This window comes from Rattus rattus, chromosome 9, assembly GCF_011064425.1.
Source record: "Rattus rattus isolate New Zealand chromosome 9, Rrattus_CSIRO_v1, whole genome shotgun sequence".
NCBI lineage: Eukaryota > Metazoa > Chordata > Mammalia > Rodentia > Muridae > Rattus > Rattus rattus.
Window position 1 is genome coordinate 96,070,947 of NC_046162.1, and position 18,698 is coordinate 96,089,644.

The 18,698-nt window shown below is 40.0% G+C and overlaps 1 protein-coding gene across 2 annotated transcripts in view; it reads left to right on the forward strand.

Annotated features, from left to right (window-relative positions):
• Positions 1 to 18,698, forward strand: part of Ssh2 (slingshot protein phosphatase 2) — a 241,452-nt gene that overhangs the window by 180,598 nt on the left and 42,156 nt on the right. For both annotated transcript variants that reach the window (XM_032911738.1, XM_032911736.1), the window contains 2 exons: positions 2,294 to 2,358; positions 12,700 to 12,821. In XM_032911738.1, the coding sequence (XP_032767629.1) occupies positions 2,294 to 2,358; positions 12,700 to 12,821 (187 nt within the window). The remainder of the gene's footprint in view (positions 1 to 2,293; positions 2,359 to 12,699; positions 12,822 to 18,698) is intronic.

Below are 18,698 nucleotides of genomic sequence, written 5' to 3' on the forward strand. Positions count from 1 at the left end.
TATGTGGCTGTGTCAGACATGTTAAGGCTCTTTTAAAAGTACCCTAGGTGAGCAGAAATAAAGCCCTGGGTTCTTACTTAGATTGGCATCATTTGTGACAGCGTATTATCTGACTGTTAGCCAAATCCTTGGATTTTTTTTAGGACAGACTAGATGAAATGAGAACATTTGTGTCTTAAATTCCTGTTTTTAAATGATTTATCATTTTTAAATGATTTTTAATTATGTTCAGGTGTGTGTCTACAAGTGGGTATGTGCATATGATTGCAGGCACTTGAGGGGGCCCTGGAGCTGGAGTTATAGACGGTTGCGTGTGGTGAGACTCAAACTCAGGTCCTCTGGAAGAATAGCAAGTGCTCTTAACTGCTGAGCCATCTCTCCAGCCTCTTCCCCCACCCCCGCCCCTTTTCTTTAATAAAATAACTTTTATTTATTCTTGGACAATTTCATAATGTAAACAATCTCGATTGCACCCCTACTCCCCTTCCTACTCCTCCAGTAATTCCCACCTCTCCTTTCCACTTTCCTCAGGCACCTCCAGCACATTCCCCCTCTTTCTTTCATGGCCTCACCCTTGTTTGTTTTGGTTTTGGCGGTGGTGGTGGTGGTGGTGCTGCTGCTGCTGCTGCTGCTGCTGCTGCTGCTGCTGCTGCTGCTGCTGCTGCTGCTGCTGCTGCTGCTGCTGCTGCTGTGTAAGACCCATGTAGCCCTGGCTGGAATGGATCTCACTGTGTAGACCAGGCTAGCCTTGAACTTATAGAGATTCACCTGCTTCAGCCTCCTGAGCGCTGGGATTAGTTAAAGACATGTACCACCATGCCTAACATCATCCTTAGTATCCTAAATTTTAACTCAAAGAGTTTTTAATTTAGTATTATAAAATACATAAGAGTAATAAGATTTCAAATAATAGTTGGCCGTGTTCAGGAAAATAACTATTTCCTGTAGGTACTCTCATTTTAATATCAGCCACCAACCATTTTAAACTGTTTAAAATAAAGGGAATCTAACAGTATTTAAGTTAAATGCATATTCTTATTACAGGAATAGAAATTATATATATCATTTAAAACTTAGGGATAAGTCTTTAAACACTCGTTTTGCTATCCTTATGGAACTCTACTAACATACTCACCAACAGACCTACTTCTACCGTTGTGTAAACTACACATCATCCTCAATACACCTTTTCTACGACAGATGCTTTTTTTTTTTTTTTCTTTCAGTTTTTCAAGACAGGGTTTTCTCTGACAGATTCATCTGCCTCTGCCTCCTGAGTGCTGGGATTAAGGGTGTCAGCCACCACTGCCTGGTATGACAGAAACAAATCTTAACATACTGTAAACTGAAAGTAAATATATAAAAAGGCATCCTCGTAATTTCTTACTATTTTTTAAAAAAAATCAAACCGGAGTGCAGAGATGGCTCAGTGGTTAAGGGCACTGGCTGCTCTTCCAGAAGTCCTGAGTTCAATTCCCAGCAACTACATGGTGGCTCACAACCATCTGTAATGGGATCTGATGCCTTTTCTGGCATGCAGGTGTACATGCAGATAGAATACCCATAGACTGAATAAATAAATAAATAAAAAAAACAAGCAAAACATTATAAATAAATAAAGTTTAAAATCTAACCAATAATTTTATCAGACTTTTGCATCTAATGAAAAGACTCAGGGACCTGGGGAAATGGCTTAGCTGTTAAAATCCTGCTCTCTTTTATAAAGGGCCTGAGTTCATTCTCAGCGCCCAATCAATTGGCTCACAGCCAGCTTCAGCACCCTCTGCCCTCATTGAGCACCTGCACTCCTGCATGCACATGATAAAATATGAGATGGAGCTGGGCATGTGGCTCACCCCCTTAATCCCAGCACTCCAGAGGCAGAGGAGGGCTGATCTAGGGAAATTGGAAGCCGTCCTCATCTACATACAAATTTTCAGATCAGCCAGGGGTGCGTAGTAAAACCCAGTCCTAAATAACAACAAAAGTGTATAAGGTAGTTCCGTGGGTTAAAGGCGGTTACTGTGATCATGACAACCTGAGTTCAATTCCTGGCACCCATATAGTGGAAAAGGAAAACCAATTCACACGAGTTGTCTTCTGACTTCCTCAGAAAGTATCATCATGACACATGAGCATGTGTGCACTCACACACACGAAAATATTAAAATGTAAAAATAAAAATTTAAGTCTTTCAGTAAGTCATTACTTAACAAGTCACTAATGTAGAAGGAAGCTTTTCTACTGGTTTTTGAATAGAGGATAATCATCCTTTGCCTTTAAATTTCCCCAGGAGATCTCCAACAGCATCTTCAAGCAATGTTCATATTACTCCGCCCAGAAGACAACATAAGGCTGGTAAGTTAGTGACATCACAATTTTCTCCCTCAAAAGGCTGTCAAAAGTAGCTGGTATTAAAGTTATTGTTTGTTCAGACATAATGCTAAGACCTAGGTGGGATAGCGTGAAGAACAGCCTATCCCACAGCCCACACACACTAGAAAGCGAAGTAAAGCTCTCTGGCTCACGTTCGGTATTAATCGCTGGTTTGTAAGTTATCTCCATAACAACAGTCTAAGTTCAGAAAAAGCAGAAAAAAATTAGGAATTTGCCCTAGCTGGGGAAACTTTTATATTAGACAGTGGAACTTGAGCAGACCTTAAAAGATAGCGAGATTAAGAAGACGAATTCATTCTCAATAAGAAGCACATAGAGGATGGGACAAGGTATGAATGAAATAACCAGCAGTTGTTGCCGACCTGAGTCAGGAGACTTGGGCTCAGGTTCCTGCTAATCATGTGATGTTAGACAAGCTACCTTAGGCTGTCTTTGCCCTTTTCCTCATTTCCTGACTACTCTCCCAGATGACAGGATTAAGTAGACACTTGAAGAAGTCTGAAATGGGGGCAGAATGTGGTGGTTGCACACCTTTAATCTCAGTACTTGGGAGGCAGAGGCAGGCATATTTGTGTGAGTTCAAAGCCAGCCCAGTCCACAGGGTGAGTTAGGACAACCTGTCTGAGGGGAAAGGAAAAAACAAACAAACAAAAACCCTGTGGCTTATTTCACATATTTATTTGTGTCTGATCCCCTATCCTATACAGCCAATCAGTACTTCTCCCTCTTCATGAAGCATTGTGAAATACAAGTTTTTTGAGCCAAGAAATAGCATGAACCAGCTACAGTACCTAAGGAAGATTCCCTGGAAGCTAGTACAGAATAGACAGGAGGAAGTACACTAGGCACTTATTGACATCATCCAAGTGTGCAGTCACCAGACCTCTAGGTTTAGCTATGAGCATATTAAATTCAAATAACTACTTCTACTCTCTGTCCAAGAAAAGACGTGAGCAGTAAAGTGTGAAATTGACTGTGGGAGCTGATCAAGCCTCTGAACCCTCTGGCGATCACTGATTCCTCTTTTGCATTACTTTTAAAGTTTAGTTAAGTTTTCTTTCAAATGCTGATTCTGCTCTGTTTGCGTGTGTGTGTGCGCACGCACATGAATGCACACATATCATAGAAGCCAGAAGTTAATATTGGGTATCATCTTCCTCACTAACTCTCCATTTAATCACTTTCTTCTTATTTCATTAATTAATGAATGATTGATGCACACCTTTTCTTAAAAGTTTTAAAAATATGTGCGTGGCATTTACATGTATGCAAGTACACTCACCCATGTGTGCCCATGTAGAAGCAAGAAGTTGACGTTAAGTGTCTTCTCCACTTATTCTCCACCTTAATTTCTTTTTTTGAAATAAGGTATCTTGATGAGATTTTACCTGTTGTGCCATTTTCCCATTGTTGTCTGCATTTATTTTTAAAGATTTATTTATTTATTTATTTTATGTATGTGAGAACACTGTCGCACCAGAAAAGGGCATCAGATCCCATCACAGATGGTTGTGAGCCACCATGTAGTTGCTGGGAATTGAACTCAGGACCTCTGGAAGAGCAGCCAGTGCTCTTAACCACTGAGCCATCTCTCCACCCTCTGAACCATCTCTCCAGCCTCTGTTGTCTGCATTTTTTTTTTCTTTTTTCTTTTTTTTCGGGGCTGGGGACCGAACCCAGGACCTTGCGCTTCCTAGGCAAGCGCTCTACCACTGAGCCAAATCCCCAACTCCTGTTGTCTGCATTTTTAAAAGGCATTTTATGTGTCTAAGTATGTGTATTTGTGTGTGCATGTGAGGGAGTAAGTAAGGCAAACAAGCCACATGAAGTTCAGGAGTTGTTTTTTTCCTTCTACCCTGGAATGCAAGGACTGAACTCAGATCATCAGGTTTTCACGCCAAGCAATTTTACCTGCTGAGCCACCATCTTGCTGACCATCTGCATTTTTTAATATGCTTAATTCTCAAATAATTCTTTTAAAAGACAACTATAGCCAGGCAATGATGGTCCACACCTTTAATCCCAGCATTCAGGAAGCAAGGATAGGAGGATCTCTGTGTTCAAGGGCAGCCTGGTCTACAGAGTGAGACAAGACAGCCAGGGATACATGGTGTTTGGGGGGACCCAGCTATGGGATACAGAGCATGGTTCTTACAGATTTAGTGCTCTAAAGCAGTGTTCCGAGACTTTAGGGTAAATCAAAATCACCTCCAGTTGGGTTGTTGCAGGTTGCTGGGGAGGCGGGGGTTGGGAGAAGGTGGGGGTAGAGATAATTTACATTTTTAATAAGTTTCCAAAAGATGCAATCACCCTTTAAATACAACTCTACCAAAGCCTGTTGTATACTTACTGCAACAAAAGCTGGGATCGGTGGTCACTCGTACAAGCTGGATATTTTGCTATGAGAGATTTTGAACATGGTATGGTATGGGGAAAGCTAAACCTAAGGATGTCATCGTGGGTTTTATCTTTTTCTCATTGAAAAGCTTCTGGAGTTTAGTTTGAGCCTCTAAATAAAAAGCAATGTATTTCCATGTGAAGCTGAAGGGTAAAGGCTTAGTTAGGAAACAGGGCTGAGGATGAAACCTCTTCCTACTAAAGCATGCAGCTTCAACCTCGTCCCTCTGTAGGTTCTCAGAGTAAGTGGTATGTGCTGTGTTTACAGAATATAAGTTCAAAAAATTAACTCATGCCTCAGCATTATAATGACAAGCCATTTTACAGTTACTTTGAATTGTTACATAGCCATTACGTTTCAGATTATTGAGTGAGTCGTTTTCAGGAAAATGAGTAAAGGCATTGTATGACTTTGCACAAATTAGCACTTTGTAACTGAAAGGGGCATTTGTAGACCCAAAGCTAAGGCTTTTGTCTGAGGTTTATTTGGAATGCTGAAATCCTTATCTCAGGACTTGTACAGAAGACTAAAAGTTGGGTAGTCAACTGAAGATCCTACTTTTTTTTTTCTTTTTTCCCTTCTCTTTTTCTTTTTAACCCAACCAAAACCCACTTTTGCTTAAGCATTGATCAAATACCCACTTAAAAATCAAATGAAAAATTGATGAGTTTCAGAATATTTCAATAAGTATCCCCAATGAAGTTTTTACAAAAGCTAAGGACTTGGCAGGATAATTTAAGAAAATTAGTTTTTTTATTTTAGTTTAATAATATGTTAAGTTTTTCAGCAATGAAAATGAGTTTACTTTTTTCTGAATATAAGTGCATTGTGTGGTTTGGTTTGGTTTCCAAATCGGTTCAAAAAGGAATGAAGATGAGTAACCATGTCCTTCCCTCTGAGAATGGAATGAGCACCTTTCCATTCTGTCTTGCATTTGCTTGGGGTTGGGTGTAGGCAGTGAGTAAACTAGCATAGCCATGCTTAATTTTGTTTTGTTGTTTTGCAAAAATAAGAGGCATAATGTCTTCCAGCCTGGTTATGGTGAATATCTTACCATGTCAGTAAATTAATCATGATGTGGTAAGCCATTATTGGCTGTGCTGGGGATCAAGCCTGGGGTCTCTTTTCCTTGCAGAGACGTGCGCTGCCACTGAACCATATCTTTAGCCTTGGTCATGGTTTCCAGTGATTCTACAGAAAATTTATGGATTTTATTTTATCCAGACACTTCCTCAGACTCTTGAAGACAGTGTTCTTTAACTTATTAATGTCATATCTAAAGTCTATCTTAATCTTAGCCACTGATTTTACCTTGTTCTTTTGGTAAGAATTTAATGCTTACATACTTTTGAAACCTTTCTTTCTGATGGATCAGGTGAGCTGCTTGTCTAGACATTGTATCTTTATAATGTGGCTCCCCTGAGGATAAATACTGCATGCAGAGGCATGGTCCAGACTCGTGATGAAAATAAATTTAAAGCAAAGGTGTGGTGTGTGCTCAGGAAAACTATTTTCAGCTGTTAGATGATGGAGAAGAGAAAACCTCTTGTGCAAAATAGAGCTGTGAACTGCTCTGCTTAGGTCCAACATTTAAGTTGGACTGAGGGCTTTAAGATGATTCTTTGAATGATGAGCTTTTGATACTATGTGTTAAATATTAAAAGCACAGGTAATGTTTGCACTGAATATTATTTACCAAAATGTCTTGGTGCCTACCTCTAGTTTGCCCAGACAGCAAGCATTATATTTGAGAAGTTTTTTGTTCTTTCATCAGCTTTGAGTTAGCCAAACAATTGCTACTAATTGGCATATGAACTGTCAGAGAGAGCTAAAGAAATGGCTTAGAGAGCTAATGTCATAGAGCTAACGAAATGGTTGTGCTTCTTACACAACCCTGAGGGCTTGAGATTTAAAAAAAAAAAAAAAAAAAAAAGTGGTGGTATAGTGCATGCCTGTAATCCAAGCACGGGAGAGGCAGGCAGGGGATCCCTGGGCTTGCTGACTAGCCAGTCTACCCAAATTGCTGAGCTCAAGTTTGGGTAAGAGAGCCTTTCTCAGAAAATAGGACAGGGAGTAATTGAGGAAGATACCCAGTGTTAACCTCTGCCCTCCACATACATAGTACACACACACATATGAACGTAACATACTCATATATCTACACACAGAGATAACTAAAGGAAAATGAGTCAGTTGGTTTTTTTAATGTGTCAGAATTACAGTTCAGCTGTTTCCATGCCATTTTTGTTTGCAGATAAAAGTGCTTCTAGCACATTGGAGAAATTGAACATTTAGTTTAAAGATTGCTAAGGCATGCTCAAGTTTAAACATGTGGTAAGATCTGGAATCCTGTTCATAAGAAATCCTGGGGCCTGGAATATAGCTCAGTTGGTAGATTGCTTACCTAACATATGATGCCCTGGGTCCCGACTCCAGCACCACATAAACCAGGCATAATAATTCTTGCCTTCAATCCTTGCACTGGTGGAGATCAGAAGTTCAAGGTGATTCTCCTCCCAGACTACATAGCAAGCTTGAGGCCAACTTCTAAGTCTGATAACCTGAGTTTGAACCCAAGGCCCCACATGGTTGAAGGAGAGAACCATCTCCTACATACATGTCTCTGACCTCCACATGTGCACTGTGGCACACACACATCATTCATGTGCATAAATTAATTAATTTTTTTTAAATCTGACTTCACCTGCCACAGACTCTCTGTTTAGAATAACATGTATGGGCCAGTGGGATGATTCAACTTGGTGCACTTTTCAGCAAGCCTGGCAACCTGAGGTCTGTTCCCAGGACCCAGGAGGAAGAGAGAGAACACATTATCCTCTGACCTCTTTACACCCCTCATACACACCAAATAAGGAAATAAATGTAATTTTAAATGTAATATATGCTTTGAATGTTTTGTAAGGAAATCCATGTCTGGCTCCTAGTCTACCTCATGTGTATCCACTACTGTCCATAGCTTTGTGTGATTAATGTTCTCAGTATCAGTTGACTAACTCTAGACTGTGATCCATTTAAATGTTAGTTCCTCTTAGCTTCCCCTAAGTGAACTTGATTTTGAAACTTGTCTTCATAGAACATGAAGTGACGAGTACAGACTGTGTGTTTGGCATCAGAATGATGGTGTTTTATTCTGATTGTGTCAGTTCTTACAAATAAGCTTTAATGCACCACTTTGCTGTTTTTATTTCCCTAGCTTTTCTTAAGAACATCAGAACAGAGACATAAAGCTAGGCATATAACTTAATTGCTAGAGTGGTTGGCCAGCATCCTTGAAACCCTGGGTCCCATCTCCAACAACACCTATAATCCTAGCCCTTGAGGGGTGGAGGCACAAGGACCAATGAAGAGTTCTCCTTAAATATAAGATAGAAGCTAGCCTGGGTTACATGAAGCTGTCTTTATTTAATTTATTAATTTATCTGTTTTTTTTGAGACAGTAAGACTAGGCATACATTTCACAAGGAAGGGAGCATGTTTCCCCTTCACCATTGCTTTCTCAGCTCACATGCTATCATTGCATATGCAGTATATGTATAGCAGATATTTCAGGTGTTGCCTCACAGCCATTTTGCTTTGTTTTTATGATTTATGCACTGACCTTTTTAACTTACTAAAAACTTTCCCAGACAATTGAAGTAGAAAATATATCCCAGTAAAGGTACTGCTCAGCTTTAGTAGCCATCACTCTTTGTCTGGTTTCTTTAATTCGTTCCTCTGCGTGGCTCTGTCTTCTGGGAATAAAGGCATATACCAACCAGGCCAGGACTTAAGCTTTTCTTCACCTAGAACTTGCTGTATCCCAGGCTGACCTTGAACTCGGGAGATCTGTTTAGCTTTGTCTCCTGGAGTAAAAAGTGTGTAGCATCATGCCTAGACCTAAGCTTAGCTGGGTGGGATCTTGCTCTCAAATCCTCCTCCCTTAATCTGTTATCTCCTAGAACATACAATTCAGCTCCTTTCTACCTTTTGGTACCTCTTTAATACTCAAACCATACATGTAATCTTGTTCCTTTCTAAGCTTGCTACACTTGTTCAAAACATTCTTCATGAGATTTAACCAGAGAACAAAGTCTCTGTCAGGCTTGCGCTTTTTTTTTTTTTTTTTTTTTTGAGATTTCCTTTGTCAGTGCAATTAATACAAATCTCTTTACCTTAGCTTCAGGTAGGCTCTTCAAAAAGGACAAAAAGCAGCCACATTCTTCACCAAAATAGCACAAGGACAGTCTCTCAGCAACTAATTAAAATTCTTTGAAACCTCTAGGGCCAGGCTTCTACAGTTCAAGTCATTCTCTGCAATGAAGTCTTACATATTCCTACTAGGATAGCCCATTAAGCCCCACTTAAAGCATTCCACTGCTTTCCAAAGTCCCCAAATCCACATTTCTTCAAACAAACAAAAGCATGGTCAGGCCTATCACAGCAAAACCCCACTCCTAGTACCAACTTCTGTCTTAGTTAGGGTTTCACTGCTGTGAAAAGAGTTACCATGACCAGGCAACTCTTATAAGGATGACATTTAACTGGGGCCTGGCTTATAGGTTCAGAGATTCAGTCCATCAAGGCAGAAACATGGCAGCATCCAGGCAGGACATGGGGCTATAGGAGCTGAGAGTACTACTCTTTTTTTTTTTTTTTAAGTTTTGCAACCTTTACTTCACAGTATCACTACTGATAAAGCAATGTGGCAGTGTGGATGGACAGCACTAGAGTACCTCCTATCCTAATTGTGTTGCAATAACAGACTTCACAGGTGGACTAAGTAAGATGGTAGTTCTGTTGTTTTGACACGATATTTAACAGCTGCAAGTTACTAGATTACTAACAAGATGTACAGGTGAGAACTCTTGTTCTGAAGGCAACTAGCAGAAGAAGACTGGCTTCCAGGCAACTAGGACGAGAGTATTAAAGCCCACACTCACAGTGACACACCTACTCCAACAAGGCCACACCTACTCCAACAAGACTACACCTCCTCATAGTGCCACTCCCTGGGCCAAGCATATACAAACCATCACACTGTTACATACATATATACAAACATGTGTTTGTATATGTAAATATCTGTTACAGACAGGTAATCATTTGCACAGAGCCGGTAACTTCCCTTGGATAAGCTAATATTTTGCTGCATAGTACAGTAGCTTGTACAGATTTTATCTATACAGTCAGTGCTTACATTCATGTTCCTCATCTTCTCCCTTCAGTCTATAGAACATGTTTTGGTAGTTGTTATTGTAAATTCTGCTCATAAACACATACTAAAATGGCTAGTGATCTTCTACCATGTACCAAGCACTGATTCACATTATTTCATAAGATTCTTTTTTTTTTTAAGTGGTAAAAACAAATTTTAGTCAGAACTATTGAAATAAAGCTGGGAGACCTCAGTATAGAATTGGGCTTAATTGTAAACCCAGCATGGACAAGCAGAAATTCATAGCCAAATGACAGAGCTAAACCCTGTGATAAAAGCTGCTGAGAGGAAATATAAAAGATAGGGAAGGGACCAGACGAATTGACAAAAGGCCTGTGAGCTGAGGAAATAGGGAGTTGGTAACAGTGCAAGCTGGGCAGTACCTTCACCATGCAAGTGTGAGGTTGTGAGTTTAGATATTCAACCATCATGTCGTGAAAAACAGATGACACAGCCTGTGCCTGTACTCCAGTGTTAGTCAGCCAGTCTAGACGGGGGGTCTTAGTTAAGAGATCCAGTCTCAAAAGTAGAGCAAAGAATAGCCCAGGCTAGAGGAAGATGCCCAGGATTGACCTCTAGTTTCTACAGATACTCACACACTTTATATAAACAAATGTACAAGGGTTAGAGGACAGAGGGGAAGATTAATCTGTTAACACTTTTGTGCCAAATTAACTTAATAGATATGGAGTCTCCTACTTTATTGAATCATTATTGAAACCTAGGCTGAATTCTAGACAAGCAAGCCACTAGGCTATACCATATACTCTTTATAAATACATTTTTCTGGACTGTTTGCCTCAGCCAATCAAGCCATAGGTCCTTCATACAGTCTGACCTCCTGTCTCAAACCTCTGCCTGCTTCTCAGTAGTTCACTTTTTCCTATAATCTGTAGATTCCATATAAATACTTTGTGCTTTTCCTATCAAAATCTTCAGTATAAACTTGTGCTTTAAGTGAAAAATATTTCCTTGGTCCCAGTTGGTGTTTTGTTTGAGAAATGGGTAGAGCCTTGCTAGAGGAAGTTCAGGAGGAACAAGCTTTGAGGGTTATAGCTTTACCCACTTCCAATTTGCTCCTTGCTTTCTGCCTAAGGATAGAAATGTGATCTCTCCACTTCCTGCTCTAACTAACTGCTGGTGTGCCTCCCCCACCATATGGACTCTTCTGGAATCCTTAACCCAAATAAGCTCTTCCTTCTAGAAGTGGCCGTGGTCATGGTGTCTGACCATAACAACAAAAGTAACCATTAAAATATGTTTTCACACTGAGGCCCAGCAGGCCTGTTTCTCTTTGCTGCCTCACTTCCCTGCAGGTGGTTGAAAAACTTACCCATAGATAAGGGCCTTCTCTGGTTAGCATCTGTAATGACTCAGTAGGCCTTAGATCTCAGAGAACCCTCAGTATCAAGTTTTGGCTTAAAATGATTTAAATGGGGCTGGAGAGATGGCTCAGCGGTTAAGAGCACCCGACTACTCTTCCAGAGGTCCTGGGTTCAATTCCCAGCAACCACATGGTGGCTCACAACCATCTGTAAAGAGATCCGATGCCCTCTTCTGGTGTATCTGAAGACAGCTACAGTGTACTCACATATAATAAATGAATAAATCTTAAAAAAAAAAAAAAATGATTTAAATGATTTTTGTTGAAGATGGGCCAGGGTGATCACATATCACTTAGGAGAGGATAAAGGATGAGAAACCCAGTTGGATGTTAAGGATTATCTGATAGAGATTATGTAGATTCCAGATAAATGAATTTAGTGGGGGTTCTTGCCGAAGTTTAACTTTGCAGGAAATTGCACACATAGATCTAGACAAAGTGCAGGAGACTGACTAAAACTTGGTGAAACAAGTAATCTTTACCAAGAGAAACAGATTTGGTAAGAATGATTTTTACCTTACCCCAAAGCTTGTAGAGACCTATAAGTACATATAGATATATAGACTATTTAAGAGATGTACATATAATATATTGATATATTTTATTAAATATTGTATATACTTTATAATATATGAGTACAGTATATTTCAGTAAAGTACACATCTGTAGCATTTAGAGTTCGATGAACTTAATGTAAACCTGTAGTGACTTATATACTGAGCCTGTATGTGTTTATTTCTCATTGAAAATAATTTTTTTCATACAATATAGTCTGATCTACGTACAATGTAATCTTGATTTCCTCTCATCTCCACACCTCCTTTCTCTCTTTAAAATAAACAAAAAGAAACAACAATGAACATACACAAGAAACACACACACACACAAATTTGTGATAACACAAAATTGGAAACTGTAATACATAAGCGAAAGTAAGTTAAAAACAAACCAACAAAGCAATATTGATATCCCCCTCCCCCTCACACAAAAAAAATCTCCAAAAATGCCATTGAGTTCATTTTGTGTTGGCCATCTATTGCGGGTATAGGGCCTGTCTTGAGTGTGGTTTGTATACCCAGATTCTTAAAAACATCATAACAGGTATTAGTTTATCTCTCTCCAGTTAATTTAGTATTATATCAAAGGTTTTATAGTTAATATATGAGTTGAAATATGAATTTAGGTGTCCCAACCACTGACTTTTTTGCCTTGGTAGCATGCTATGAGATGCTGGTTTAAAAGGAAAAAAAAAGATTAAATGATTTAAAATTTCTTTTTTGTTTCTTTGTTATCTGTTAACCTCAGGCTGTAAGACTGGAAAGTACTTACCAAAATCGAACACGCTATATGGTAGTGGTTTCAACTAACGGTAGGCAAGACACTGAAGAAAGCATTGTCCTGGGAATGGATTTTTCTTCTAATGACAGGTATGAGACCATAAAAAATGGGGAAGGAGCATGAAAACTACTTTTTAAATAACCTGTTAGCAGTTATTTAAGCTACTACAAAAGTGTATTCTATAATTAAGCTTTTAAAATTCAAGATGAAGTGGAACAAGAAGGTAAGAGGGTGAGGTTTGTCCGTGTGTGTTGTCTTTCTTTTTGAGACAGGATCTCTCTAATGTAAACTAGGCTGACCTTGAACTCAGAAATCAGCCTGCCTCTGCCTCTCAAGTGCTGGGATTAAAGATGTGAGCCACTATGCCCAGCTTGTCTTCTTGATACATGTCTTGATCACTGTTAGACACCATGACCACAACACTTAATTTAAAAAGCATTTAGTTGGGGCTTGCCTACAATTTCAAAGGTTTAGTCCATCATCCTCATATCATGGCAGGGGGCATGACAGCACACAGGCAGACATGGTACTAGAGAAGCAGCCAAGAATTCTACATCCGGATCCACAGGCAGCAGGAGGAGAGAGGCCTGGCTTGAGCTTTTGAAACCTCAAAGGCCACCCAGTAACACACTTCTTCCAATAAGACCACATCTCCTCCAACAAGGGGCATACCTCCTAATCCTTCTCAGGTAGTGCCATTTCTAATAACTAAATATTCAAGTACAAGAGCCTGTGGGGAGCATTCTTTTTTATTTATTTATTTATTTATTTATTTATTTATTTATTTATTTATTTATTATATGTAAGTACACTGTAGCTGTCTTCAGACACACCAGAAGGGGACATCAGATCTCATTACAGATGGTTGTGAGCCACCATGTGGTTGCTGGGATTTGAACTCAGGACCTCTGGAAGAGCAGTCAGTGATCTTAACCACTGAGCCATCTCTCCAGCCCTGTGGGGAACATTCTTATTCAAACCACCACAATATATATGTGTTTAGGAAAATGGTTGACATTTATGTATGAAAGTATGACAGTAAAACCCACTTCCTTTTACACTGAGTACATGGTAATGAAATTTTTAAGTTAAAAAATTAACTGAGGAGATGGCTCAGGTGGTAAGGTGTTTGCCATGTAAAATCAAGTACCTGAGTTCAGTTCCTAGCATTGGTGGAAAATTTAGGCACAGAAGCATGTGCCTGTAACCCTAGCAGTGAGGAAGTAGAGGCAGGGTAATCCATGGGACTTGCTGGCCAGCAGATGGGCAACCAAGGAGCCTAGCCTAGCCAAATCTGTGAGAGCCAAGTTCAGTGAGAAACTGTCTCTAAGGTGAAGAGCAATTAAGGAAGACACCCAAGGATGACCACTGGCCTCCAAATATACCCCACAAACATATGAACACATGCACACACACACAGACACACAAATCAAGGCATAAAACTAGGAAATAAGTTTTGACCATGATCTTCAGAGAGAGTGACACTTGGTGAATGCCTATTTCTAACTTACTCTTATTCTTTACCTTTCTCTTATTGTTAGGTAGGTACTAATAACAGTTAAGCAAATGGAGCATAGCTCTGGGGGTAACATTTCTTTGTCCTGTCAGTCTAATCTGTCAATCAGTAATGCTCTACTTTAGTAATCCACTGTAGTTACCTTTCCTGGTAATATACCACTGGTCCCAGGTTCAAAACTCATATGTACTTTGCTCTTGTAATTAAAGATATCTCAGACCGAACCTGGATCATGGTCATTATGGTTGTTCATTGGGGGAGCTGGGAGTGTCCTTCAGGCTTCAGGCTTTTCTGTTATATTTCTCTCCTGTTTCTGAAGAACCTTTGAGAAGACCGGAATGTGGCTGCTAAGCGATCTTTATACTCCGAGATAATAAGACTCAGGAAATCCTGCCAGATGTCTCAAACCATGACTTCCTGGTTTAGGACTAGAATGGAATTGTGCAATAGCTAGGGGTGTGGCCCAGGCCTGGGAGAATTTACACACACACACACACACACACACACACACACACACACACACACACACACACAGCCCTGGGTTTGGAGGAAGGGGAATAGATGACAATTATTTGGGGTTGGGGGCAGGGAAATCCTAGTATCACCAGAAAGTTTCCAAAATCAGTGTTTACTCTTGTTTGTACATAGAAGAAGTCTTGCTTTGCTTGGTGTTGCCATGATAAAACACTGGCCAAAACCAACATGGCGAGGTAGCTAAATGCACCTGCTGCCAACCCCGGCAACATGGGTTCAGTTCCCTAGGACCCATGAAGTGGAGCAAACCAACTCCCTCAAGTTGCCTTCTTCTAGCCTCCAACATGCTACCTCATATACACAAAATAAAATAAAAGGATTTTTTAAAGTTTGGGAGGAAAGAGTTCAGCTTACAGGTTATATTCTAACATCATGGGAAGCCAGGGCAGGAACCTGGAGTGAGGAACTTAAGCAGAGACCATAGAGCACAGATGCTGACGTGCTTGCTCCCAGGCTCTCATTTAGCTACCTTATACAGCACTGCCCACCATAGGCTGGCTCCTCTGGCATCAGTTAGCCATCAAAAAATGCCCCATACACAAACTGACAGACCAGTCCAATCAAGACCATTCTTTAGTTGAGCTTCCTTTCCCTCTTCCCAGGTATGCCAAGTAAGGGGTGGGGGTGGGGGGGCAAAAGTCAACTTGAGAAATGACTTGTGAGTTTAGACCAGAGTTGTGAATGTGTGCACCAGTTACAGCATTTAATTATATGCTCTGAATTTACAGAGGCTTGGCAACCACTTTGAGGAAGCTTTCTCTTAAGGTTTTTAGCTTCTAGTGTTTTTCATAAGTAACAGCTTTTAAGTAAGAAATACTCATTTTTTGAGAATGGTGCCATGCTCCAGTAATCCCATCACTCCAGAGGCAGAGGCAAGAGAATTGCCTAAAAGGTGAAGCCAGCCTGGTCTGTGTAGTAAGTTCAGGCAGTCCAGGGCTGTGTGTGTGTGTGTGTGAGAGAGAGAGAGAGAGAGAGAGAGAGAGAGAGAGAGAGAGAGAGAGAGAGAGAGAGAGAGAGAGGAGACTGACTGTCTCAAGGACAGGGGAAGTGGGGAAAATACCTACCTTTCCAAATTCATTGGAACTTTATGACCTCTGATTTGGACTTTTACCTATCTGGACCTATACTGTCTAGTACATTTGCCACTTAACACCTAGCTATTTAAATAAGTAAAAACTAAAATAATGATATGTAAGAAAAAATCCTCAGTCATAACTAGTCACGTTTCATTTTCTTTATTAGTAGTCATGTGTGATTAATGGCTCCCCTCTGGGACACTATGGTACAGTTAGATAGAATTGCTGTGGCAATATTTCCTTCGTTCAGTTCCCTTGACCCCTCAGTTAAACCCTGTAGAACAGGAACTAGAAGTGCATGCTCAGGCTTTCCCTGGAGGCTGGAGGCAGTGACTGCAGACTCTGATCTGGAGTGAGCCATCGGGTGCCTGGGCAGACACTTTCCATGGGTGACTGGTAATTTATCCTCAGCAAACCACATCTGTTTGTTCTGATAGTCCTGCCTGCATCATACCTAACAGATGCCATTGCGTTAACAAAATCTTAGTGTCTAGGAAACAAACTGGGACATGAAATCCTATATGTCTTCTGTTGAGTGAGCATGTTTTACAGTAAAAGAAATACTCTTGGTTTCAGAAAACTAGTGCTCAGTTACTCTTCAAGAAATTTATCATATTATTTTATATACCAGAATATGAAACTATGTTTCAAAACACCATTAAGTCAAAGTAGAAGACAGATTGTTTGATAAATACAAGTAGTGATGTTGTAGCCAATTTAGCTTATTTTGAGAAGTGTATTGTAGTTTTAAGTGACAAAGTTTCCCATTAATACAATGCAAAGTTGTTTTCCAAAATACACTGCATATGCTTCAGGTTACAAATGGCAGAGCTTTGTGGTCTGGTATTTGTTTGTTGCTTCCCAGATTTTCCTTTGGGAAAAGTTCCCACTGTGAAGCCCAGGATATCCTTGAACTCCAGCAGCACTTTCAACAGTGTTCATTTGGTATCACTGGTTCTTTTAAATCATTTGTATCTTGCTGCCTGACACCCTGCATCCCTTTCAGATGCATTAGAACACCTATTCTAGGTTAATATTTGATGCTAATTTTATAGTGTAGTGTATTAGCATGTTATTTCACTTTAAAGATATTAAATCTTTGGACATTCAGTAATGAGTTGATTAATCTTCATGAGTTTGTATATTCACGAAAGATGTTGGTTACCTATTTTAAATTTTATTTCATTATGGTTAAATAGGATACAGGGCATTGTTTCATGTTTTCTGAATTTAAGATTTTTTGTTTGTCTACCAGGATGCAGTCTGTTTAGAGGTTTCCATGGGCTGGTGTTTAGGTGGAGTTTTCCCCTGTGGATATCTGTTAAGTCCTTTGGATGTGTTGTCTTGTAACTCTGATGTTTCCATGTTTATTTTTTGTCTAGATGACCTGTCTATTGGAGAAGGAGGTGTTGAAATCACCTACTCTTAATGAGTCTTTAATTCCAGTAGCATACTTTCTGTGACATTGAATGCATTAAAGTTTGGTGTGCGTCTATGTTTTAGATTATAATGTCTCCTTGATTCCTTGGCTAACTTTTGGCAGGGGGCGGATTTCAAATATGTTTTTTGAAGGGGTGGGAAAGACAGGGGAACAAAAGGGCACCACTATAAAAGCCAGTGCCCAAAGCACTCGAATTCAGTCTCCCAGGTACTTTGTGCCATTGTGCCTAGCTTTATTTTAAATCTTTTAAAAATGTTTTTATTTGTACTTTATGTGTATGGGTGTTTTGCCTGCATGTGTGGCTGTGTGCTATGTGTATGAGACCATAGAGACCAGAAGAAGGCATTAGGTCCTCTGGAATTGGAGTTACAGACAGTTGTGAGCTGTTACATGATCTGGGAACCAAATCTGGGTCCTTTGAAGGAGCAACAAGTTCTTTTAACTGAGCCATCTCTCTAGCCTTTTAAAATCCTTTTTTTTTTAATTTTTAAAAATTAAAACATAATTACACATGTTTGGGAGGCCTCCCTTTTCTGAGGAAAAGGGGAGGAGAGGGAAGGAAGCTGTGATTGGGATGTAAAGAAAGAAAGAAAGAAAGAAAGAAAGAAAGAAAGAAAGAAAGAAAGAAAGAAAGAATAAAGAAAAGGAAACATAATTACATCATTTCTCCCTTTCCCTTTCCTCCTTCTAACCTTTCCTGTGAGGTTGTGTTTTATAACCTACTTTGAAAGATATCGAACTTAAGGTTGAGAGGAGTTAAGTAATTTGTCAGAGTTCCAATACCAAAAGAGGTCAAATCCAGATATTTGGCACAGTAGATACTTATTAAATAGAAACTATTATGTTTAAAAGCCCTCAGATATGTTTTCATATACTTGATCTTAAAAGAGGACAGTAAAGGCTCTTTTGTCCCTCTTTTATAGCTGAAGAGATAGCCACAAGCAATTCCGTACTTTTAGACTACAGAGCTTGAAGGCTGATGAGTCGCTCACAAGTAGAGAGCCTTGGCCTAGCCTGGGTAGGGCCCTGGAGAGACGTTATCACCGCTAGAACCCCAGGTTCTAGAGTCCATCTGACTGAGAGCCATGATCTTAACTACACCATTCCACGCCTATGTCCAGTGCTCTTTCAGCTATACTATGCCATCTCTGTAGATATATTGGGGGGGGGCGGCGGCAGATGAAGGATCCTTTGGAAAATGTCCAGAAGCAGGAATTAGTTTAAGATATATCCTTAATAAAGGGGCAGAAGAGATGACGAAACAGAGCATGCATTCATTACCCTTGCAGAGGATCCAAGTTCAGTTCCCAGCATCAACAGTGGTTGCCTCACAACTGCCTGTGATTTCTGGCTCCAGTAGATCTGGAGCCTCAGCTTCCACAGGCATCTGCACTCGTGT